This window comes from Perca fluviatilis, chromosome 5 (genome assembly GCF_010015445.1).
Source record: "Perca fluviatilis chromosome 5, GENO_Pfluv_1.0, whole genome shotgun sequence".
In the NCBI taxonomy this organism is placed as follows: Eukaryota; Metazoa; Chordata; class Actinopteri; order Perciformes; family Percidae; genus Perca; species Perca fluviatilis.
Window position 1 is genome coordinate 9,962,042 of NC_053116.1, and position 25,882 is coordinate 9,987,923.

The 25,882-nt window shown below is 38.9% G+C and overlaps 2 protein-coding genes across 3 annotated transcripts in view; one reads left to right on the forward strand and one right to left on the reverse strand.

The window, feature by feature from the left end:
• The window catches only part of vwa5b1 (von Willebrand factor A domain containing 5B1), a 33,375-nt gene extending 25,493 nt beyond the window's left edge, over positions 1-7,882 (forward strand). The window contains exons 18-22 of the mRNA XM_039801491.1: positions 718-852; positions 1,552-1,623; positions 2,077-2,146; positions 3,686-3,809; positions 5,326-7,882. Coding sequence (XP_039657425.1) covers positions 718-852; positions 1,552-1,623; positions 2,077-2,146; positions 3,686-3,809; positions 5,326-5,973 — 1,049 coding nt within the window. The 3' untranslated portion in view covers positions 5,974-7,882. The remainder of the gene's footprint in view (positions 1-717; positions 853-1,551; positions 1,624-2,076; positions 2,147-3,685; positions 3,810-5,325) is intronic.
• An 8,329-nt stretch (positions 7,883-16,211) lies between these two features.
• On the reverse strand, positions 16,212-23,092 carry mul1b (mitochondrial E3 ubiquitin protein ligase 1b). 2 transcript variants are annotated; one of them, XM_039801810.1, is made up of 6 exons: positions 22,969-23,092; positions 21,165-21,310; positions 20,097-20,184; positions 19,806-19,926; positions 17,498-18,238; positions 16,212-16,470 (listed from the first exon to the last, which is right to left on the reverse strand). In XM_039801810.1, the coding sequence occupies exons 2-5, from the start codon at positions 21,282-21,284 to the stop codon at positions 17,509-17,511; spliced, it is 1,059 nt and encodes a 352-aa protein (XP_039657744.1). In that variant the 5' UTR covers positions 21,285-21,310; positions 22,969-23,092; the 3' UTR covers positions 16,212-16,470; positions 17,498-17,508. The 2 variants fall into 2 exon arrangements, with proteins under 2 accessions (XP_039657744.1, XP_039657743.1); XM_039801809.1 differs by having other exon boundaries at positions 16,212-18,238.
• Positions 23,093-25,882: the final 2,790 nt, after the last annotated feature.

Below are 25,882 nucleotides of genomic sequence, written 5' to 3' on the forward strand. Positions count from 1 at the left end.
TGCCTTTGGGCATTCTGTAGTCTCGCTTTGCCAGACCTTCCTCCACACGCTGGGCAGCTGTGGAGGAGGGTCTGGCTAGTCCACACAGCATTCCGGGATGGGAGAAAAAAGTGCTCTGGTTTACTGGCATTTCTTTACACCAATCACAATTGTCATGGGCGCCACTAAGCTCCGCATGGAGCCGCTGCCAAATAGCCTCAGGAAGGAACTTGTTTTGGTGGAACATGTGTACGTTCAAAAGTTGTTCAGATTGGACTGATAGTCTAGCTAGCTGTCTGGATTTAGTCTGCAGAAAGGAGGAGCAGTTAACCATAGTCCTCAAGGGTTTGTCGTCACTTTGAGGTTGCCAGGCAAACAGTGGAGACTTCAATTCACTGCTGAAAACTCACTGCTCCCAGCCAAGAAAAGCAAAATAAGCACATTATCCAAAATATCGAACTATTCCTTTAACTTTCAATGTTGCAACCTGTTTCTATCCCAACATTATTACTAATTTGGCATTCTTACTTATAGCTATTGGCTTTTCAACACTCAGATCTGTGTCCACATACTGAGACTAAACTGTGATTGTGGTTCAGTCTAAAGCAGGCCTTGATCCAAAATGATATCAATCTGGACTCACTTTCAAATTTTGCAACACAAGTACAAGCCAGCTTGAAAACTACGTATGCCTGCCTACTTAAAAAAAAAAAAAAATAATAATAATTTTGTTTTCAGGTGAAGGTCTGAAGAGGGGCTCACATTCCAGGTCTCGTTCAGGGAGCAGGAAAAACAGAGGCTACTCCATCGGACTGGGTCGCTCTCAGTCTGGAGGCATGTCTGAGGAAGCTGAAGATGTCCTGCTGCCCAACAGTAGGCTGCATAGCTCACAATTTTATTTTTTTAAGATAATGTTTTTTGGGGCTTTTTACTTCATTAGATAGTGATAGTGGATAGACAGGAAAGGGGGGAAGAGAGAGGATGACACACAGCAAAGGGTCGCAGGACGGACTCGAAGCTCACGGTTCATGCATTTATTCATAGAAGGCATCTTGCATTGCAAATAAAATAGTGAATATACACTAGATGGATATATTTAGGAAGAAGGTGGTATGAGGTCTTTCAAGATTGACGTTTCTCATATTTATATTTATTCAAATCTGTCTTTATTTGAATTGGAAAGGTTGCAGTCTTGCATCGTCAGCACCGGTAACTGGGAGGTATTGAGCGCTCGGGAAAGCTGAGTGCCGCTTTACATAAAAAATACTTATTTAAACTTCAGCAAAAGGGCACAAAGTGTTAAACTGGCTTTCAGTGGTGGCATAGCAACAGCAGGAGCTAAGACTAGCACACTGCTCGAGCATCTGCTTGGCACTGCCGATTAAAAGGAAAGAGGTGCACAGTGGGCACCGATGCAAATGAGCTGCTTCAATGTTTCCTGGTAATGCTGTCTTTTTTAAAAACACCTGGTTAGGTATTGAGAAAAAAAGAAGGAATGATTTTGTAAAAGAAATTAAACTAAATAAAGGGCAGCTGAGAGTTAATTTCCCTTCTTTTTGATCATTGTCTAAGATGGAGAGGATGGTGTCTCTCCCTGCAGCACCCCCTCCTCCGCCGGCTGGGAGAGATGTAGCTTCACAGAGGGTACGTGCAACACATCAACCGGTCAGTGAATTTGCTGCATCTCATCCATTTTCCTCCACAAAGACCTTTGACATAAACTGTCTGCCAGTCTCAGTCTTTTTCTGGGCAGCACTGTGGCATTGTTCAATATGTGAAACATGAGATTATTGACATTTTAGTCCCTCTCCTTGTAAGTGATTCCGTGGCTTGTATCGACAAACACTGTCTGGACAAACAAAACCATGAGCACACACTGAAGGCACAAACACACTCGCACAAGAAGAAGTGTTTCAGCTGTGGAGGAGAGACAGCTGGAATATGTGTCCTCCGCTGTCACCGTTGCATCTCAGTGGGTGTTTTATCTCTTTATTATGTGAGACTCGTGTTGAGAACTAAACAGACAAGAGACAGAAAATGCCACTACTGCTTTCTCTCTCTCCTCCCCTTGTCTAACTCTGCCTCTCTGTCTCCAAGTCTCCCAAAGGAGTCCGTCCGTGACCTCCGACCAATCACAGAAATCGGTGGAGAGCCTTTTTTCTGCCAGGTGGGTGATTGGACACTGGCTGGCTACATAAATGTGCAGTAGCTGTGGTACCACTGCATGCACAGACACAGGGACTTCAGCCATATACATATTTAACTGCTCTCTTTTTTAACATCCTTATCTTTATCCATCAGCTGATTCTGACTTTTACAGCAGCGGTGGAAGAAGTACACAGAAAAATTCTCACATTTTAGAAACTGGAAACGTTAAAAACAGTTCTGTCAATCAACTCAGTGTTTTATCGGCTAGTCATTTCAGCTGGACTGGTTATATTGCTGGGTAGTTTAATTTATAATAAAACATTGTATTTTATAAACTATATGATTTGTCTGCAAAAAGCTTAATTTGTAAAGTAACTAAAGCTGTCAGATTAATGTAGTGGAGTAAAAAGTACAACATTTCTCTCTGAAATGTAGCTATTCGACCATCTGACAATCACATCTGATAGACTATACTGGCCCCTTTGAGCATGCTAACATGGTGATGTTTAGCAGGTACCATGTTCAGCTGAGGCTGATGAGAATGTCATAAGTGGATTACAATTAATTCTGAGGGGAACATGAATGCCTGAACCAAATTTCATGGCAATCCATCCGACACTTCAGACAGACATTTCACACAAAACCTCATTGTGGCGCTAGAGGAAAAGTCAGGTGATCACCAAATTCATTAGGATTCATCCTCGCGAGACCATGAAAGCATGTACAAAGATGTCATGGTAATCCATCAAACAATCATTAAAGTGCCCATATTATGCTCATTTTCAGGTTCATAATTGTATTTTGAGGTTGTACCAGAATAGGTTTACATTGATTTAATTTTCTAAAAACACCATATTTTTGTTGTACTGCACATTGCTGCAGCTCCTCTTTTGACCCTGTGTGTTTAGCTCTCTGTTTTAGCTACAGAGTGAGGCATCACACTTCTATCCCATCTTTGTTGGGAGTCACACATGCGCAGTAGCTAGGTAAGGACTACTAGCTAGAAGCTTGCGCTGCCAGCGGTTAGCCACCTCGTTCTCGATGGCAAAACACTGCTACAACACACACAAGTTCACCCTAATCTACAAAATAAATTGCATAGAACTAATTACATGTCCCTCGTCACGAAAAGTTGGAAGTGTGCCCTCATTTAGAAGAAGTCTCCCGGCTAATCCTGCCTTGTACTGACCGAAGTTGGAGAAACAGCTAGCTGATGTGGTATGAGCTAGAGTGGTAAGCACACACCAAATGTTTCGACCAATGACGTAGACAGCCCTGCCGATTTTGACCAGCTCACCTGGAGACTGAAGGCAGGATACATTCAGAAACCCATATCTCACTCAAAACACCATGGATGTTTTTTTTTTCCCCCAAGTTTGTATGCGTGTGGAAGCACCAGAGACACAAAATAACACCCCAAATCCCAGAAAAATTTTTTTTGGTTCCTATTGGGAATTTAAAGAATATTGAAGAGAAACAATTGCTTCCCCTATCCATATACAAGCAATAGACTCAATCTAATAGTGGTGTGTGCTTCTCTCTCTCTCTCCTCTGTAAGGTTGGCCCTCAGCAGGACTCGTCTCCTGACTCGGGCTGCCAAAGGATTCATGTGTCGATCTCACAGCAAGTCCGGTGATTCAATTGGAGAGAGTGACAACGAGAACAAAGACTACATTCCTCTGGTGAGCAGCAGATCTATAACACGTGAATGCTCTTGTCAACATCCATTTCTTTCTAAGGACTCTGATTTAAACCGACTGTAGATTTGTCGGAAGAGACAAATGTGTCGCAGTCTGCGACAGTTAGAGTGCATGGAACAATAAGCAGTAGCAGCTCTAAGCGGTTTAAATTAGTCCAGAGGGCTAAAGTGTGCAGCATGTAAGCATGCTGAATCTGATTCAAATCCAATCTAGAACCTATGTTTTCATATCACCCCCTTTCTTTGCAAATTGTCCCTGTCTCGAAAAACTAAAACAGAATATGGAGATCATAAAAAGAGGTCAGTGGGGGATACCAGTGATTTAATCAGGTATATGCATTCTGATTTAAATATATATATTTCAATATTAATTTGATCTATAATTGACTAAGGAAGGAGTCGTATAATCTTAGCCAAGTGAACTGAAAACCATGCGACAATTTGGCAGGTTTTTTCAAAACTGGTGTAAAAGCAAAAATAAATCCAGTTTTCCTGTGCATGGTCTTTTTCTGCCTAGCAAAATAAATTGCAAGTGATAGAACAATCCTCTGTAATTTGCTTAGGGGCCTAAAGTCCAGGCTTACTTTAATACTGTATATAGTAAGACCACACTCTGCTCCTACCTGACACAACCAAGACCATGAAGGAGGCTCTAATTATGCAGTGCATACCACCTTGTTCATATGCATTATTCATCACTTTTCAAATTCAAAGGAAAGACAACATCTGTCAAAAATGATCAGAATGGCTGCCCCCCAAAAATGATTTTCCATTCCTTTAACAACAACCATTGAGGTATCCTATTGCGAGGCACCTCACGCTCAGCTGCTGATTTGAGCAGGAAGTAATCAACCATAGAAGACTGTTGCTACAAGATGCAGTGCAGTTCAGAACAGCAAGCACTCAAATCAGTTGATAAGGTCCAACCGCACGTCTTATTTTGTGTTTGTCATTTAACTATAAATCGAGAAACCTTTGTGTGTGTGTATGTGTGTGTGTGTGTGTGTGTGTGTGTGTGTGTGTGTGTGTGTGAGATTGTGTCTTTCAATTCTCCATAGATTCTCCATTTGATTTCTATGGGCACGTCTGTGATTACTTGTCTTATTATTTTGTGAGTAAAATCTGAATCTGCAATGTAACCAGTAACATTTCTCTGTCAGGTAAATGTAGTAGTACAATGTTTTCCTCTGAAGTAGAAGTTCAAAGTAAGTGAGTAGTATACAGTTGAGTTGGATATCAAGTTCTTTGGGAGCCCTTCTGTAAGTTATTTCAGGGTACAATGGTGCCAAGCAGTCGGCCCATTCCAGGCACTTTTTGAACGGGCACTGCACTAGTGCATAAAAAAACACAAATTGCTAACGGAAGAGAAATTTCAGGGGCTTAAATGCACCCTCCCTCCTTTACAAGTACCACCACACTGCTGATTAAAGGTTGGAAAATAAATAAAATAACATAAGCTTTACTTTATGTTACGCTGTAAACTATTTCCTTCTGCACAGGTGTTGTTGCAATTGGCTAGTGGTGCATTTCCCCTGGACACAGCACTGTGTGATGCCATTAGTGTGCCCATGGACAAGCTAAAGTGGACATCCCCCTTCACCAGCCACCGCAGCAGCCTTGGCCACCTGTCTCACGCCAGCAGCCGCCGTGCTGAGAGTGCCGATGACGGACGCAAATCACAGTGTGAACCAGAAACATATCAGCACACTATAGGCATCAACAGCCCTTTTCATCTGTCCAGGAGTTCCTGGACGGATGCTGGTCCTGCCTCATTAGGCAGTCCTTCCGCCAGTGCTGAGCCTCGGCTCTCCCAACACTCCCAGGCGGACAGCGGACGGGGCTTTGGGTCAGGCGGCTTGGAAACAGCATCGCCCGGCGGTGTGCTAAAGAGGATGCTGGATCCAGAGAGCATGGTGTGGGCCACAGCGGTGGCTCTCGCCTGGCTGGAGCACAGCTCTGCCAGTCATTTCATAGAGTGGGAACTGGTAGCCGCCAAAGCCAGCATGTGGTTGAGTGCGCAGGAAATCCCAGAGGGCCGAGACTTAGCCTCCGTCAAGTCTGCTGCCAACCAGCTCTTCATCATCATCAGACACTGGGATGAGAACCTGCAACTGAACATGCTCTGTTACAACCCTAACAGTGTCTGAGCCCTGCTAATCCAAGGCTGAAAATACAGACCACGGAAAGAACTCAATTCCATATGATACTATGCTACCCGGAGCTGTACTATTCTCTATTCTCTGTTCGGCAGTTCGTCCTCTGAAGTCTGACTTTGCAGTTGTGAACAATATGTATTTTCTTCTGTTTGTGTTGTTCCTCCAAACATGTCACAGGCTCTTCACAGGCACTATGTGCAAGCTATTACCTTGTTTGTGCTATATACTGGAGCTGGATCCGTGTTAGCAAGGGATCTAGTCAGAGGTATGTCACAGATTTGAGTTTCATGGCCATGAATGTCAGTGTTAAATCAATAGCATGCTAGGCCACGGACCACCAACATCTGAGAAAAGCTCTTATTGTCATCATATTGATGTTATGGGGAGAATGCTGCAAAACAATTGTAAGAAAAAAAATGTTCCATGCGTTGCTGTTTTTTACATCTTTACAGCATTTTCTGTATTGATTGTATTGTGGAAAAAAATGTTACATGACAATATCTGGGTACTTGCTAGCGATCTGTGTCTTTTCTACCGCCTGTTACCATTACAGTGTTCTTAATATTTGCCATTTCTGCAGTTTTATTAAAGCAGACAGAAAAATATGCAAAAAGCTGAAGAAAATTTAAAATATATGTTAAGATTTGTTTAAAAAAGATGTAGCTTTGGTGGGAATCTATGAATGTGTAACCCACTAGCATGTTATTTGCTGTTTATTATTTAATGATACATACAGTTTATATTTTTTCACTTATCTGAGTATACCTGTCTTAGAGTAGAGGTTTTGATCATGCATTCGTTTTTCGATTCATAGAGATTAATGCAGACCTGGAGTCGGTAGCACCAAACAGATGGTTTAACTAAAATTAGCCTTGTTATGAGCTAAGGGTTTACTATGTAAGTGGATATTTGCGTCTCACTAATTTAAATGGGGTTGCACCACAAAAACTAGTTCTTACGTAAAGATTAGTTGTTAATATGTATTAACACCTTGTAACTGGGTTAGGGTTAGTATTGAGTTGGGTTGGGGTGGCAATGGCCCATTCACAAGTTGAAAAAAATACCAGTGTCATGGGACTTTGTACTGTGCATGGGAATTATGCTTTTTGGGTCAGTATGCGTCACGTGATGAACGTAGAAATTGCCAAAATTGCCTAATAGACCCGGACTTGAGACATTCCTTACGTTTCAATGGTCTTACCCGATTTAGTAAATCATTAGTTTGAAAATAGCTTGTTGATTGCAACTTAGGAGGGACAATACACACAAACTCAGTAATGGATTTATTCACAGCTGGTGCAACACAATCCTGAGGTCTATGGGTATGCTGCCTTGGGATTCAGAGAGGAAGGAGCCCTGCTACAGTAGTTCTGTCATGCTCACAGCTCATTTACCGCAAGTGCCTAACCAAGGTTTAAAGTTGGCAGAAAATGTAGATCTGTTCGCTGCAGTTTAATCACCGTGGGTACTGATTGGTTCTTTTTCTTAAATATACAGCAGGTACCCTTCTTTCTTTCTTATTTTGTGACTTGAATCTGTGTGTGGCCCTTTAAAGGCATCTTTCTGCATTTATTTCCCTCTCTTATTCCATCAGTGTTGCTTTACTCAGGTATTTATTAATTTTCCTTCACTCAGGCTTGCATAAATCAGAGTTGCATAAATCCTTCTGCATGAAAACAGGTGTTTATTTTATGATATTTAATGACTGAATTGCCACATTGACTACAGTAGATGTCATATAGTAATATTTTTGTGCTGTAATTGCAGTAGTAAGTGCAGCTGTTATAGTTATAAATTGTATTTTTTATGTACTGGGTCAGTTATAAAGTGCAGTATCTTTCAACTTGCTGTGTGTACTTTTATAAATGATTGTTGACTGTTTGAGGCTGTAGAAAGCTTCTGTAGTGTCTTTATAATTGTTGATGCTATGATCAGCTCTGCATGTAATAAAATAACTACCAACAAAGTTACAGGTTCTATAGCTATTATTGCCCCACGGCTAACAACAAGGGGTACCTCAAGGATCAATGCATGGACCCTTCTCTTCTTAATATACACACCTTATCTTTGTACTATTATCTGCTCACGTGGTTTTTGATACTGTTGCTACCTAGCTCTATGTTCCCGCCGGATGACCCCACTGTCTCAAAGTGGATGCTGGCCTGCCTCACCAGTATCTCAAAATAGATGATGGACCGCCACCTTCAACACAATCTTTCTAAAGGCCCAGTCACACCAGCATTTAGAAGGATGAAATCAACTAATTTCAATGGAATTCCCACAACCAGTAAATTTGCTTAGGGAGGCAAAGTAAATAAAAACATCAAATTAAAATTTGGTGAACTTTGACACTTAAATTGACCAAAAGCTGCATAGACAGCGACGGCCTGTGCGCAACGGAGAGCCGGAGAGTCCAAAATGGAGTAAGCTATCGTAGCATTGTCTTCTCCAGTAGATCTCACAAACCGTTTTCTCAAATGAACTCTGGACAATGTCAGGAGAATCAGGTCCTAACTTTTAAATTTTTCACACAACAGGAGATTGTCTCTGCATTCTTACTTACTAGTCTAGGTTAGGTGAGGGGTGGCGACTGCGTAGAACGTGCAGGAGGCAGGACATTACGTGGATTACAACACGTTCATGTAGCCGGTTCGTAATTTGGTTATTAGCAACAGAGTCTCTTGCCGTCCTTGAATTTCTCTGACGATTTTGGCTCTTACTGACAGAAGTCATCTCTCCAGTTATACTTTTTCGCCTTCGGGAAAATCACCCTTCTTCTTTAACCTTGGGTGTTTGCACCAGCCGCATGATAGAAACAACATCAACATACCCACTTGCTCGCTGTGAATTCTCTGGACAATGACCTGCTCTTTTCACACATAGGGTCAATAGGACATTACATGGACTTTGTACTAGGGAGCTGGCTGGGCAAAGTTTTTTTAATGTCCAGCCAACTAATTCAGACATTTGCATTCTCACATACAGCTCCTCCGAGTAATATCTAGAAAAGTTCACGGTTGCAGTGTAGCAGGAAAAATTAACCCTCTCCTCGACTTCCTGTTGTTCTGGGAGAAGGAGCAGTCAGTATTGAGTAGGAGGAAATGAGACGCTACCAAGCCACAGCCAAGCGGACCCAACACAGTTGTTGCGGCCTGTGTCTCGGTGACATGAAATGACAGTTCTGTGGGAAGTACATGTCAGGCTACGGCGTAGGGTCCGTATCTACGTGTACCTTCGTACCTACAGCGTTCATTTAACACAGAACTTTACTGTAAATCAAGCTTAATTCCACTTGGCTCTGATGTGATGTCAAGATGACATCCACTACACAGGTTGTGGAACAGAACATGTCTCATTAAAGTCAATATGCTGCCATAATACGGCTCCTTGAAATCAAAGAAGGTACTAATAATAAGGATGGCAAGACAACATTTACACCATCCATACTATTACAAGGTGAAACATGCACAGCATGGGAGAAAGAGATTTAAAAAGGATAAGCAAAGGAGGAATGGAAGGGCAAAAAACAGAAAAATTATTACGAGCTCATTACTGTGGTGCTAATAGCCATCTCCACCCTTGCTTAATAGATCATACAAGACACAGTCCTGACAGTGTACAGCCTTAATTAGCACACACATACAGAAACACACAGAGTTATATGGCAATCTATTCAGGTGCATTGTGATATTATATGTGGAAACGGCAACCGTAGCATGCCTACTAATTTATATTTACTTAAATATGCAGAGAAAGAAAAATTACCTTATAAGAACTTTGAATCACACACTGTTGCTAGGCTACTGACTATAAGAAAATGCATGAGAAAATATATTTTCGGAACACATATAATTGCAATATGTACGTATATTCTCTACATGTGCTCTACTCACACAATTATGTTTTTTTTTTCCACAAAGATCTGTCCGACACTGAACCTTCTTCTTGCCAATTATTTTCTTACAATAAAGCTACTTAAACTCCTTTATGATGGCCTCTGTATCACAGCAGTTTAATGTGCACATAAATAGCGCACAGAACATAAGTAATTACAGTGTCTGCTTGAAAGCTAGTCCAGAGGTAGGCCTTGGGATAAAATAGATTAATCTTTTCTTAACTTTAGGGATGATTAGCAGTTCCCATGGAAACCATTGGTGTTCTTTTCCTAACATGATCTATCAAGGGTGCTGCAAGGGAAATTATCTCAACAATGTTTAGTTTGCTTTTGTCCAAAGTATCTCCAAATATATGACCTATCTACTCCATCCATCCATCCATCCATCCATCCATCCATCCATCCATCCATCCATCCATCGACTTATTTACTGTATCTATTGGTATTATATAAAATATATAAAATATTTTAGAATAATAAAAAAATCCTGCCACCAGCTATTATGGTGCCAACCAGCAATATGTACTGCCTGTCATAGAACTCACTCAAATACTAAATTAATCTTATGTTTGAGTGTTTTTGAGTGAAAAACACATTGTTATAACGCTTTTGGCTGATTTAATGATTGCATTTCTGTATGTCACAAGGTACTTGCAATCAGGAGAGACTGAGTCTAATTAAAAAAAGCTAAAGAATGAAGGGGAGACTAAACTCTAGTCCCGCTGATAAACGATTGCTTTTAATAAATCACATGAATTATAACCCATTAGCCAAACTCACACTTTACATGTGTGCAGTGATGGAGATGGAGTCTCACTGAGAACATCCACTCAATTAGTGAACATAAGTACAGTTTGGATGTACTTGAACTTATTTTAGTGTTTCCATTTGATGGTATTCACTACATTTCAGAGGGAAATATTGCACTCTACGTTTATACAGTGCAGCTTTACTCAGTTTTGCATTCTAAACCTATGATCAGCTTATAAAATATGATAAATTTTTATACATTAAGCCACCAAACAGTATGTACAATAGTCATATTTTATCCTCCTCAACAGTGGTGGAATGTAACTAAGTACATTTACTCAAGTACTGTACTTAAATACAAATTTGAGGTTCTTGTACTTTACTTGAGTCTTTCCTTTTCATGCCACTTTCTACGTCTACACTCCGCTACATTTCAGAGAGAAATATTGCTCCACATTTTACTCCACTACATTCATCTGACAGCTTTAGTTACTAGTTACTTTACAAATTAAGATTTTTGCACACAAACACATGCAGTTTATAAAATACAATGTTTTATAATAAATTAAACTACACAACAATATAACGGCCTACATGTACAGCTGAAATGATTAGTTGATTAAACACTTAGTTGATTGACAGAACTGTTTGGATCTTTCCAGTTTCTAAAATGTGAGGATTTTTCTGCATTGAGTACTTTCACATTTTGTTTGGGATTCAAGATTCAACTTTATTGTCATTGTGCAGAGTACAATTACAATGACAATGAAATGCAGTTTGCGTCTAACCAGAAGTGCAAAAAAGCATTAAAGTGCAATGTGATATACAAAGTATAGACAGGTGGTGCATAGGCAGGTGGTGCAGAGGCAGGGCAAGAAATATATTGCAGTGTTATAAGAGCAGAATAAATATGGCTATGTAATATGAACAATGTATGAAAAACATGTACAGATATGTGCAATGTATTAGCAGTGACATTATAATAGTAGTAAGAATAATATAGATATATGCAGTGTATTAGCAGAATATATAGTAAGAAAAACAGAATAAATATGGATATTCTGTATGAACCATATAGACAGATAACTATGTACAGTATGTACAGCTATGTGCAGTGTGGTAACATCATAAGAGTAGTAAGAATACGTGTATGTGCAGGATAAATAGTATGAGGAGCAGTAGAATATGGCTATGTATAGGTGTAATTACAGTATGTACATAATACTAACAGTACATTTTCCTGATAATTCTTGCATACTTTTACTTAAGTAACATTTTCAATGCAGGACTTTTACTTGTAACAGAGTATTTTTTACAGTGTGGTATTAGTACTTTTACTTAAGTAAACGATCTGAGGAAATATTTAATAACATAACACTAACAGGGTCCATTGTACATTATAAGTATGGCTACTTTTGATACTTTAAGTACATTTTGTTCATAATACTAAGTAAGATTTTGAAAGCAGGACTTGTTATGTATTAATATTGCAATTTTCACGTATAAGAAAAAGATTCCACCACTGCATGCCTTCAACCAAAAGTGAGTGTTTAGGGTTGGTAATGTTAAGTGGCACCAGTTTTTTGACCTCTCTTGATAACTTTGGCAATAGTTAATTTTTTCTTGTGTTAAAGTGAACTTTCAGTGGTCCTGCGGATTTTTTGGTGCGAATTAGGATGAGTGGAATTATCATTCAGTGGAAACCTAGTAAAACTATGAAATAGGAAGTGTTAATACAAAATATTGAAGGACTTCATGAATAGGTGCTCAGTCGATTTTGTTTAGACAAATTATTAGAAAATCCCTCTCATATGGAAGTTAATTTAATGGACTGTGTGGCTTTTAAAGTAGCCTATTCATTGCCACATAGAGGTGTACTGTGAACATGGATCATAACTGTATTCTTTTATTGAGAAGCACTTAAATATTTTGGTTGCTACTATCTGGAGCCTAATTAAAATGAAAGATCAAGCCACCGGCTTGACAGCGCACATTTCTTTTCACATAACAGAAAAGTAGAACTGTAGTGATTCACGGGTACCACTCTCTCAAAAGGCAGCCTTTATGGTTCAATATTAGAAAGTGGTGCCAATTCCAGTTAGACTGCAGTATAAAAGCACGTTTATGAGTTTTGAGTGCAGTGAAAAACACGATAGAATATGAACCAATTAGCCAGGATTGAGACTTTGATCCGTATAAAACGCCTTTGATGCCATTTTTATGGCAATTATTTAAATTACAGGGCTAAAGAGCAGTGAATTATACATTTAAATTAGTGTATTTTGACCAAAGTGAAACCAACACTATGTAGATTCTTTACATTCAGATTATTAATTTAAAAGATTTAGGAGCCAGCCTCCAATGTTGTCGGAGCAGATTACACAGTCATCCCATGTGCTTTTCAGATGGACGTCTTGTTGTTTTTGCCCGATTAATCTTACTGACTGAGATCATCTTTCTTTGAGAGAAAACATATCTGACATGTTGGGTGTCAGACCAGCATGCATGCCCGCTGTGTGAATTCTGAGGATTTGAACCAGGGCCAACTGGTGCATGTGCAGGAAAATGTCTGTTTTGAATTGCAAATGGAGTTAATCCAAGAGTAAATTCTGTACACATCTCATCTCCGTCATTGAGCCCGAGTATCGCTCTTATCGTGCAGTTCTTGCACAGTCCGTGTGGCATTGAAATTCAAAACTCTAAAGTGGGGAATAATAGAGGGAATGTCTTTGATGGTTCGCTCACCATCAGCTCATGCTGCTAAAAACCACTGCAGGACTAGATTAGAGCGTTTCCATGGTGTTGGACCAGAGCTGCTGCTTTTATGTTTGGAGCACAATGAGAAAGAGTATGACGAGTGATGTTTTCACAAGTGAGATCTTTCGGTAACATTTAAAAAGTCAGTGTGCGGTAAACATCTGGTAACAAACACATCTGACAGACAATGTTAATGAGCCTACAGCCAAGCTAGCAGCTTGTGAGCCACGTTCACGTCATATAGGATGGCTAGTAGCGACGGGAAAGATTCCCTTTTTAACGACTTGCAAGTTTTTGCGGCATCAAGACGGTTGCATGGTTAAAAGAGTTGGTTGTGTGCCCCTTCCACTTCTGCGTTTAGAACAAGAGGAGATAAATTCACTTTAACACTTGTGTTGTCCTCAGTCTGTTTCACCTGCTTATCTCCCAATTCTGCGTTAGGCCTACATCTTCTTAGCCAATTTCATTCCAACTTGTCAATAGTTTTACACTTCTTGTTGGAAATCATGGTCAACAAACCTCATTTACATGAAATTATACCCAATTTCTGAGTAAAAAAAAAAAAAAAAACAGAAATTATGAATTACTTTGACTAATTGTTAAGATCAGAAGATGTGGAGTGGATAATCACAGACGGGTTTACTGTATGTCAAAGTGTAGTCAGTATATCATTAAGGTTTTGAAACCATTTCATTTTTTGGAACCATTAATGTTATATTTGGTTAAAAGAAACCCAAATTTATGATATATAAACTTTAAAAATGGGTCAAATTTGACCCGAGGACAACAGGAGGGCTAAAGTCTTGCACATTTAACCACGTAACACAATTTCCAAATCTATTGACATACTGTAGATGTTAAATACACCTTTTGTGGAGCTGAGCCAGAAACAGTAATGGGTTTGTTTTTTCACTGCCCCTCTTTATCTGTGTGGAGAGACATTTGTTTACAACAAGACCTGACACTTAATTACAACTATGTCTAAAGACATTATCACTACATTTGAATGGTGTAAATTACCTTTGAGTTTCACGGCAAACCTTACTGTATACTTGTAGTTAGTAAATTTCACATGCATAAAAAAAAGGCAAGATTCTGTAAGTCCATTGCCATTTGTCTGGTTGAATTCAATTTGGACACACAGTTACATTTTAAAGAATTATTTTCTGTAGCCCCTGATTGAGGTTCCTAATATTGACTTTATTATTTATTATATTTAGTTCTTATTTTTTCTAAATGTTTAGTTTTCATATTTCATTTGATTATCAACTTTTTTTACACAGTGGAATCTTTAATTACATAATTTATATGACCTGCTGAATATCTGTCTGTTCACAATGTTTGATAAAGAGTTAAAAACGTTGGTTGTGGGAGAATTAAATACCTTTAATTGAGAATATAATGCCAAATCTGATCTAATCTCATATATTCACAATGTATGGTGTTCAGCAGCCTTCAAAGAACATCATTTCCCATAAACCCTAGGGACCCTCACAGGCTGAATGTCATAACTCAACAGCAGGACAAAGAGGACTGAACACTGCAGAGATTACATCTAGAAAGTTGAAAAGAGGAGAGTTTGTTATAATCACTAAAGTTTCAATTGCTTGTAACACCTGCTGTAGTTGATGCAAACCTGTCTTAAAATATAGACAGTAAACCACATGCTTAGTTTCTTTTAGAAAGAGCAGTGAAAGAAATGCTGAATGAGCGATTGCATTGAGCTACAGAAGCTAGTGGAATAGAGGCTGGCCCGGACGCGATGTCAGGGTTTCGGCTTTCTATTTAACCACTGCAGAAGAAGTTGGCGCAAGTCAGACCAACAGTGGAGAATGATGTAGAAATGTGACGGAAATTAGCAAGACTTGAGGAAGGTTACAGTCTAATCGGTTCACACAGATTGGATGTTTTCGTCTCTCCAGCTGAAGATTCCGTGGACATTTAAGTTCATGTACATCATGATTCATTCGATTATATTCCACTCAGGTTTTAAATGAGCAAATTGAAAATGCGCATAAACTCAGGTTGCTGGAGATGCACTCATTACCATCCCTGTAAAGCCCCGCTGCTGGCTTGCAAAAAACAAACACGTAACAAACAATAATGATGCCAGAAATAATGGAACAGAAACCAAGAAAAGGAGCGGCATGAATATTTGTAAGTAGCTCAGGGTCAGTTATGAGTCTGATGGTAAAGTGGGCATGAAGAGGCTTTTAGTGTCATCAATACAGCACTTCCAACAGGAGGGAGTGCATAATGCTCTTCCTGCTTGATTACACTGTACATCTGACATTTAGCTCAGGTTCCTTCAGAGACCAACCGGTATCAGCTCACTCCTGGAGAATAGAGAGGCAAGCCGCTGAATACTAATAATGCCCCGATGTTCCAATGTTAAATAATACATCGGAGATTCCCCTGGCATAATGTGGGATGATGAAAATGGGATTTTGTTTGAATAATACAGAATCATTTGAAAGTATAAATGACATTTGTCTGTGCTCAAACTGCCTTAAGTCTGGAGCCATATATGCATGTAAGTCGCCTTTGGGTAAAAGGCATTTAAATAACCTTTTGTTCTGCATATTTCAACGTACAGGCAGTTTGAAATGGAGCAATCAAATAAACTCAGGGAGGTGAAAACAGCTGCTTGCATTGGGGGAACATGTGGCATCACATTTCCGTGTCTATACATGCTCTCTGATTCCAAATCCTGAATCACTGATTTTCCCAACAGGCAGACATCCCCCTCTCCTGGCAGAAATCTCCATCTTCTTTAAACAGCTTTCTCCTTGTGTCTTTATTTTACACAATGATTGAGTATGCAGTCTACATTGTATTTGTCTTTAATATTATTTTACACAATGATTGAGTATGCAGTCTACATTGTATTTGTCTTTAATACGTTTTCAGCTGCAAACAGACAATGATTTGTTTTTTTTGCCAATGTCCCAGGAAATGTCCAACAATCAGCGGCTGTGATGGTACAGAGATCTCCTCTGTTCAGCACACTTTGCTGAACATGTGCTGCCACTTGCTCAGTGTACTCGGTGGTGAATGTCTGTAGAGCCCAAGCACCCGCTGCACATCTTTAAAGAGCAAAATCAAGAAAATAACAGAACAATTTCAGCCTGCTCACTTTCTCCACAACAAGAAAACAACCCGACAGATGCTTGTACTGTACTATTATCGCTCTAACGGTCTTGCACAGACATTTTTAGTGTGAACCACAACCTTTTCCTCTGGCTCGTCCGTACTGCACAAAACATAACCTTTAATGAACCACAAGGCCTTACCAAAGCTACATCCCAAATAAAAGACATTTAAAAGAAAATCAGGAAAAAACAAACTCTCAAATCAAATTTAAAGAATGAGAATAAGCACCAAAAGCATCTCAGGCTAAATTTAAGTCAAATCCATTTTACAAATAAAGAGTTTCCCAAATTACGCTGCTTAAGATTTTTTTTTTTTTTATTATTATACAAAAGGAGTGCACAAAACACATTTGACAGTTTGTCGTCATAATCATCTTCCTGTTTAATGTATTATATCTCTTACACAGTAGCTGAAATGCAAACGCCAGATTTCTGAAATTGACTTGCCTAAACTTACTTTCATCCAGTATTATGAATCTAAGAGGGCAACAAGATAAGAACTGTAGACGGTTGGCTGCACATTAAGCTTTTTTTTTTATAAAACATTTATATTTTGACATTTACAACATTTTACTTCACTTTAATGTGTATTCAGGAGGTCTGTGTGCGTGTGCTCTCGCTCTGAAGTGCTGCTTTTAGGAAACAGGTGTATAAAATGTAAGCACGTTCGTAGAAAAACAATTAGTAAATGTTCTATTGATCGACCTTTGTCAGCGTGAAGAAGTATGGTAATCTAATTTCCTCTCAGATGCAAGAAGGAATTTCATTTTCTCAATTTTCAAAGTTGACTTGAACATTGAATAGGAAATGTGATTCAGCACAGCTACCTATTTATCTATCGGTATGCAAAAAAAGTGCAACAAAATATACTGATATTACCTTTTTTTTTTTAAGCCTGAACAGGCAGCTTTGGCATGACATATCTCCAGTGTTATGATGACTGAGTGGACTTCCTACTCACATTTCTGTACATTAGCTGTTGTAAAGAGGCACCACCCTGTCTATTGTTGCCCTGCAGATGGGGCATTTCTTTGGCGCTGGCAGGACGTCGTAGCACTGGGCACAGGCACACACGTGGCCACAGTCGAGAAACACGCAGGACCGCTCCCGGCTCAGGCAGACAGTACAGCTGGTGGGCGTCACGCTGCTTTCTTCTACGTTGAGTTCACGCATGCGTTTCTTCTGCTGCTCCTTGAACTCCTCGAGCATGCTTCTCTCCTTCTTGCTCTCTCGGTGGTGCACGTATCGCTTCCACAGGATGAAGAGGAGCGTGGAACACGCGGCGATGCCGAAGACGACGGTCAAAATCCGCCACAGCCGGACACTGTTCCCCTGCTTCCTGAGAAGAGACTCGTAGTCCAGCCGAGTGAGAAAGTAGCGGAAGCCCTGTTTGGGAGGCTGGAGCTTGATCAGGTTGTTATCCAGGACCAGCTCGCCTACGCCTGTGACGCTGTCTTCCAGCCGCAGCATCTCCTCCGTTTCGTGGATGCCCTTGGGGCGCTCCCCGCTAATGAAGTGGCCTATAACGTTGGACAGGGACTGGACCGTGGGGTGGAAGTTCTCGTATGTGGTCTCCAGGTCCAACTCGGCAGCGTCTAGCGGACGTATAACCCGCACTGTGGCGGCGATATCGTCGTCGTGAGACCCAAGGGCAAAGGGAACGGTGTTGGTGCGCTGGTGGATGATTTTCTCTGTGTTGTTCCTGTTCACAAATATCACAGTTATTAATGTTCCGTTTAGGGCTGCAACTAATGATTATTTTCGATTTATCTGCAGTTTATTCTCTTGATTAATAGAGTAGTTGCTTGGTCTAAAGAACAATGGCACAGTTTCCCCAAGTCCAAGATAAGATCTTCAAATGTCTTGTTTAATCCGACCAACAGTCCAAAAGATATACAGTTTGTTATGACATAAAATGGAGAAAAACTGGAAATCCTCATATTGGAGGAGCAATGTGGCATTTCTGTTTATTTGAAAATCACTCAAAGGATTAAAAGATTACTAAAATAGTTGCAAATTAATATTCTGTCAATTGACTAATAGTTTCAGATCTAGTTTTGTTAGATTATGACACTTTAATTATCTATAATTGTTAATCGTTTTTTTAGACGTTAGTTTATTAAAAAAGAAGAAAATAAATATCAAATATCAGAAATACTACTTTTCCCCCCAGTGGCTGGAGGAGCATGTCTGTGTTAAGAGAGGGCACCACTCCAGCATTTCTAATGGACCAACGTGCCATTTTCAGGTGCGTTTACATGCTGTTTAATGTGCTGCAGCTGAGTAGTGAATTAGCTGTCTAGACTGCAGACTGACATTAGCAGTGCACTTCATCCACTGTGAATGTTGGTTGCTTGTTCAAGGTGCAGAACAAGACCGTGTCCATGTTCGTAAGCACGATAAGAAGGCGACGTTAGCAAGAAAGCTAATGGGTGCTGTTGTTCAGCGAGTCTGTGGCTCTTGTGTTGTGCAGCAGGCTGCTGTCTGGCTCAGTGTGACCGTCTGCTAGGGGTGGGGGAAAAAATCGATACAGCATAGTATCGCGATATTTTTCATGGCAATACCGTATCGATACACAGACGCCAAGTATCGATCTTTTATTATATATGTCTTGGTCAGTTTGTCTGCTTGACAATCCCATTTTGCAGCAATAAAATTGAAGTGAGATGAACAAGCAGAGAAATGTATCTTTTTACATAAAACAGATGTTGACAAAATTGTCCTTTGGGGACATCATTTGAAATTGGGAAAAATCTGAAATTGGAAAAAAGGTAATACATTGCAATATATCGCAGAATATTGCAATATGTTTAAAATCGCAATAATATCGTATCGTGACATAAGTATCGGGATGATATCGTATCGTGAGGCCTCTGGTGATTCCCACCCCTACCGTCTGCTCTGCCTATTATAGAACACCGATGTTACTGCTTTATGCAAGATTTGATTGGCTGCATGAAAACAAGGTCAACCATGTCCGTAGACCGAGAACTAACAATATTCAGACGTACCAATGCAAACAATAAAAGGAAACCATCATGAAACCATAAAATATAAAAGTTCTCCCTTTTGGTTTCTGATTTTTTTTTTTTTCTTTTTTACTTTAGAGGAGAACACAGGCCGTGATTTGCAGAGCAGGTATATATGCTGCATAGACAATGGTACAATGCTATTTATTTTCAGTTGGACTTAAATACAATAGCAGAGAACTGACATTCTGACTGTCTGAGAATACAGTAAACAAGATTTAAACCCTCTCAGTGACTCACCAGAGATGAGTGGTGCGATTCCACACCATCTTTTCCTCTTTCAAGGTCAGTCTTTCAATCACACCTTTGCAGTTATCAACAAACTGGCTGCTCAGAGTTTCCTTCACAGATCTCACTACACCTGCAGTGGGTATAAACAGGACACAGTGTAAAACTACTGTTGTAATTATGCATAGTACATTTTAGTCTACATTAACAAGTTAATTAGTATATGTTAGTTAATTTTACAAGGTAAAAATGCACTGCACAACACTGAAGCTTAATTTGGTTCAATGTGGTGGCCCAACACACCTTCTATGACAGCATATGGGACACATCGTCCAGGAGTTTCAGACAGGAGGTTTTTTAAATCCTGATCAATGGAGACTTTCTTGGCTTCCTGCGGAAACAAACACTTATGATTACCAAATGGAATATAACAGGCAATAAATGAAAAGGGATAGTTTGGATTTTGGGTTGTAGTGTCGTTTCAATTAATTAGTTTGGGTTATTGTGTGACTTTGGTGGTTTAAAAAGGGTTTGGAACCTGCAAAACTAACTAACAAACTGACCAACTGAGGCAGCGGTAAACCAGCAACTCCCGTGTTCTGCAAGGTAAAATGACCGTTTATGTCAATGGAGTCTGGTGGCTTTGACGAGAGCGTAGACAAAGGCTTCAGTTGCCATGTAAACTTAAACAGGGCAATTTGACGGCAAGGTAAAGCTGTGAAAATATTCTAAATATAGTGTATTCCCAAACTGCTCCCATCCACAGCAGTACATTGCTTATCTTCTGTGCCTGTCCTCCCACCAGCTTCTCCTAACTGTGGCCATGCCAACCACCATCTACTGTAGGTCTGTTTTTCTTATAATATATTCTTTTAATACACTGCATACATCTATATTATTCTTACTACTATTATAATGTTACTGCTGCTACATTGCACATATCTGTACATGTTGGTCATACATTGTTCATATTACATAGCCATATTTATTCTGCTCTTATAAGGTAACTGCTAATACACTGCACATATTTATATCACTCTAACCCACCTTTATGTAAACCAACTGTATACTAGTGTCTATACTGCACTATATTTATTGTCCTGTCTATGCACCACCTGTCTATACTTTTGTATATCACATTGCACTTTTTTGCTCTTTTGCACTTCTGGTTAGACGCAAACTGCATTTCGTTGCCTTTGTACTTGTACTCTGCACAATGACAATAAAGTTGAATCTAATCTAAAACACTGACTGACAGACTATGGATAGGTACCTAAAAAGTACCTAAAAAAACTTCGAAAAATCCAAGCCATCCCTTTAACACGCTGCTGACATTCACACGACATAGACAGAGTGTGATATGTGGCTGACCTTTAATCTGGCAACCGTTGTAGCTCGGCTCTTGTAAATGGAATAGAAGACTGCAGTCAGGGCTGAGCTGGTGGCTAAAACCACGATCTGTGCAGTTGAGGGTTTCCCACTGGAGTCCATCCTCCTGTGATTTGCAGCATTCACTGCTGTTGTAAGAAAGATGATGAGCAGAGAGATTAAGAAGTTGCCTGTCACTCAAATATACATTTCTTGGTGTACACAAAACCAGTGGTATGACATATGTACAATTTGGAGCCACGTGTACTTGAGTATTCATTTCCTGCTGCTTTCCTCTTTTATTCTAGAGTTGCTTCTAATAATTATATTCATTCATACTATCAAATTCCCACAGTCCAATGGGACATATTAAAATGTTTTATTTGTTCAACATGAAGTTCAAAACGCAAAGACAATCAGTTCACAATGATATGAAACAGAGAAATGAAGCAAATCCTCACATATTTGAAGATGAAACCAGAAAATGTTTTGGATTTTTCAATGGTGACTAAAACGACTCAATTATCAAAATAGTTGCATTTCAGAAAGAAACATATCCGCTACATTCATTTGACAGTCACTTTGTACATGAAGATCTCACATATGATCATCTTATTAAATATGATGCATTGTTGAAGATACGCATATAAAATTACCCAACTCTCAATAATCCTATAATATATTTGATATGGTGCTCACAAAGTGGCATTTCTGCATGACTACTTTCACTTTTGATGCTTTACAAGTAGTTTGCTAACATTTTACTTTACTTAAATATTTGAATCATTCAAGATTCAAGGGATTTTATTTGTCACATATACATACAAGTAGTAGTGAATTGTTGCGTCAAACTCCCAGGCAGTGCACATTTCAATTAACGTTACAAGATATTATTAAAGTTAAACAAACGAAATACCAGATAAAAATATACCAAAGTGAGCAAGATATTATCCCTGACTATTGCGCATATAATGTATACTGTGAACTTTTGTACATCCCCCGGGATATATTTTTGCACAGCCTGCACAAACCCATACTGCCTTCTTTTATATTCTCTTATAGTGTCTGTTACAGATTTCTTATTCTATTTGTATTTTCTTGACTGTTGCAGTACTTTGCTCCATGTTTATTCCCTTTTTAATTGTTTATTGTATGCACCCAACACACCCAAGGCAAATTCCATGTAAGTAAAAACTTCCTTGGCAAGAATATAAATCTCATTCTAATAAACTGACTGTAAATGAGCCCAAGTGGAACTGAGCTTGCTCATTTAACTATAGGTAAAAGACTAAATTGATAACAGTCCAAAGCGACTACGGTTTAACTATGCATCATTTTAGCTAGCTTATTTAGATAATATCAGCCATGACTTCCTTCAATTGTACATTCAATTGATCACTGGAGTCTAGTAAGTGACACGATTTGAGCTGCACAGTCACCACTCGCCTAGCTAAAGTTAACACAAGATATCGCAATGCTAAGAATAAACAAATCACGAGCTTGGTGATGATATTACATTTTGGCGGAAGCCTCTAAAAGCCTTAAATCGTAGCGTTTAGCGACGTTAGTTTAAGTACAAACTAGCGTAACAGTTAAATGCCTAGCAGCGCCACACACTTCCTTGATTGAGCTTACTAGCTAGTAAGCTAACTAGCTAAACTAGCAGTTTGCTAGGCTAGCTATCGACGCTCCAGTTAAATTAACACGACTTAACCGCCCGTTTAAGAGATATTGTAGCAAAGCATTTTTTTTTTTATGATTTGTGATAGCTTGTATGAACCGCGGCTGTCAAACGGGTTTGTCTAACCTGTATTCACTTCACACTCGTCCCACTGTCAACAGAGGTTTAACAACAGCTGCGAATCTCCACAATTCAAAATAAAAGCTCTTGAAATGTAATATTCCTCCCTGCCAGCAGATGTCAGTATAGAATCACGTATGGTAAAGAAAGACACAGGTGTAGAAAATAAAAATCTGGGGCACTTTAATAAATCTGTCATCATTATTGTAATTAGTAGGCTAACACCTGTTTATTTATTTATATATTTTTTTATTTTAGTTTTTTTTTACCAGTGGTGGAAGCAGTAGGCCTACTCACTTAACACAGTAACACTTAGGCTACTTCAGTAAAAGTAGAAATAGACCTCCATTGTGTTGTAGTGGATGCAAAAATCTCTTGAATACCTCAAAACATGGGCAAATAAAACCAAATATATATGTAAGAATGGATACCACATTTTCTTTTTTTCTATTTTGGAAGAAGTACTCTGTACATGTAGCTAGCTTTAAAAGTAGCAGTACCACAGTGTAGGAAAACTCTGTTACAAGTAAAAGTCCTGCATGCAAATTTTTCAGCAGAATGGCCCATTTCAGAATTATGTAAATGATTTTATTGGATTAAAGTTAGTGATGCATTAATGTTTAGCCTACATTAATTTAATGTTGCAGCTGGTGAAGGTGGATAATTCTATTCATTTCAAAATCACTTGACACACTCAAGTATAAGTACCTGAAAACTATACCACCAAAAAAATACTCCATTATAAGTAAAAGTGCTAAAAATATGACTTCAGTACAAGTACTATTAGCAAAATGTACTTAAAGTTGACTTATTATGCAGAATGCTGGTTATATTATGATAGAATATTTCATTTCATTTCAATATAAAGCACATTTCACAAAACTTCGATTTATGGTTAACCGTACAATAAAAAGCAACAACTGGCACCCTCAAGATATAGAGTAAGTCTGCCTTTGACACTGGAGTGAAATTGTAGCACTAGATTGTGCAAAATGTCTGGCTTAAACTGCACAGTTGTTGTACTAAGCACACATCTTCTTGCAGGTTGTTCAACAGCTGGGAATGATGGTCCATAATTGGTCTGCAGACTTTAAAATCTCCACAGGCTTTCCAAATAAAAAAACAACCTTTGGGTCTGGTTGAGGATGTAACCATGTCACATTTCTTTTGTGATGCATGCTGGTGTTTCCCCTCTGAATATTACTCTTTTGATGCATTGACAAAATATCTTAGAGAAGAAAGTAATGCATCTTTAGAGAATCATTGTGCCATATCTTTGTGAAGTTTAATTGTTAGTGTTACTCCAAGGTCACAGTTTGATTGCTGTTGGTGCACATACTTTATTATTTTCTGTTTTAAAGGTATATGTATATTAACTGCAAAAACACACTAAAATGAGTGTGTAGCATGGATTGGGACACTGTTACTTGTGTAGCAGGACAAACACAGGTGTAACAACTAACATTAATGATTGGTCTGTTCATCATCAGTGTTATATTAGTTTCACCTGTGGAAGCCAGGGCTACAGCCTGTCTGTGCCCAAAGTAATAGAATTGGATAGTCCAAATGTTCTTCATTATAATTAACAGACAACTGCCATTTATATAGTAACTAGTCAAATTTTCATCATTTCAATAATTCAATTTTATTATTACATCTAAGCAATGAATTATGTCTCAGGAGATTCAAAACAGCTTGACTCTCTGTTACTTGGTTGGTGTTGAGAGTAGGGCTGGGCAATATATCGATTTCATGTCGACATCGATATATGAGGCTAGATATCAACTTAGATTTTGGATATTGTTATATCGTGAAATGACACAAGTGTTGTCTTTTCCTGGTTTTAAAGGCTGCATTACAGTAAAGTGATGTCATCTTATGAACTTTAAGACTTACTAGCTGTTTTATTATTTGCCTTTACCCCCTTAGTCATTGTATCCACATTACTGATGATTATTTATCAAAACTCTCATTGTGTTTTAATATTTTGTCAAGGCACCAATACAGTATCGCAGCAATATCGACATTGATGTATTTGGTCAAAAATATCATGATATTAGATTTTGTCTATATCGTCCAGCTCTAAGTTGAGAGTGTTTTCCATCTCACATTTTAGTTATCTCTTGCATCGTTTACACATTCTCCTCGTGTCACTGCAGATGACATAAAGTCAGTGCTAGTGAAATCATTACAGATTCTTACCCATAAAATAAAATTATGAAGGAGCACTGGCACCCACATGCCCCCTGGAGGGTATGAAAACTTTCTTGCCCTGAGTTGACCCTCCTCAGCTAGTGCTTCATCCCTGCAGGCTGCATACAGATTAGTATACATTATGCTTTCTTCACTCGTATCAACGGCAGACTCCAACCTTAACCATGACTTTGGGTCTACTTAAAATTCCTCTAGCAGTGTACGCACATTGCACACAATTACACTTGGATAAAAAAAGGAGGGAAAAAAAATCCCAGGAATAGATTGGTTGTTGTCAGACAACATAAGGCAGAGTGTAAGTCAGGAGATTTATAACAATGAGAGCAGAAAGCCTTCTGTTTTGATGGATTGCGACCCATATCTGACAAGAACCATATTTCAACTGGAATAACCATAGCTAAATTTGCCTTTAATATATTGCTTCCTTGCACATTGTCATTGCATTATGTGTGGTGTATTTCTGCAGAGATGTTAAGATCTCAACAGACCTTTTTAACTTGAAAATTCATGCACCTCTAAGATTGACTAAACCTGTCCATAATGTCAGGTAAAGAAAACATTTCCAAAGAACATAAATCATAACTTTGGAATGTTGAGATTTTTGGAGTTTGAGTTAAGTGCAATAATGATAATTAAAAACTATGCAATTTATTGTTTTATAGGTAATTTTTCAAATACTTAATACATTCACTAGGGGCATTCAGAT

Bases quoted from the DNA above. Each gene is read 5' to 3' on its own strand.
- mul1b (XM_039801810.1), bottom strand. From the start codon at position 21,284: ATGGACTCCAGTGGGAAACCCTCAACTGCACAGATCGTGGTTTTAGCC. The intron at 20,185-21,164 runs GTCAGCCACATA...TTGTTTCCGCAG, and splicing joins CAACGGTTGCCAGATTAAAG to GAAGCCAAGAAAGTCTCCAT. The intron at 18,239-19,805 runs GTGAGTCACTGA...ATTTGTGAACAG, and splicing joins AATCGCACCACTCATCTCTG to GAACAACACAGAGAAAATCA.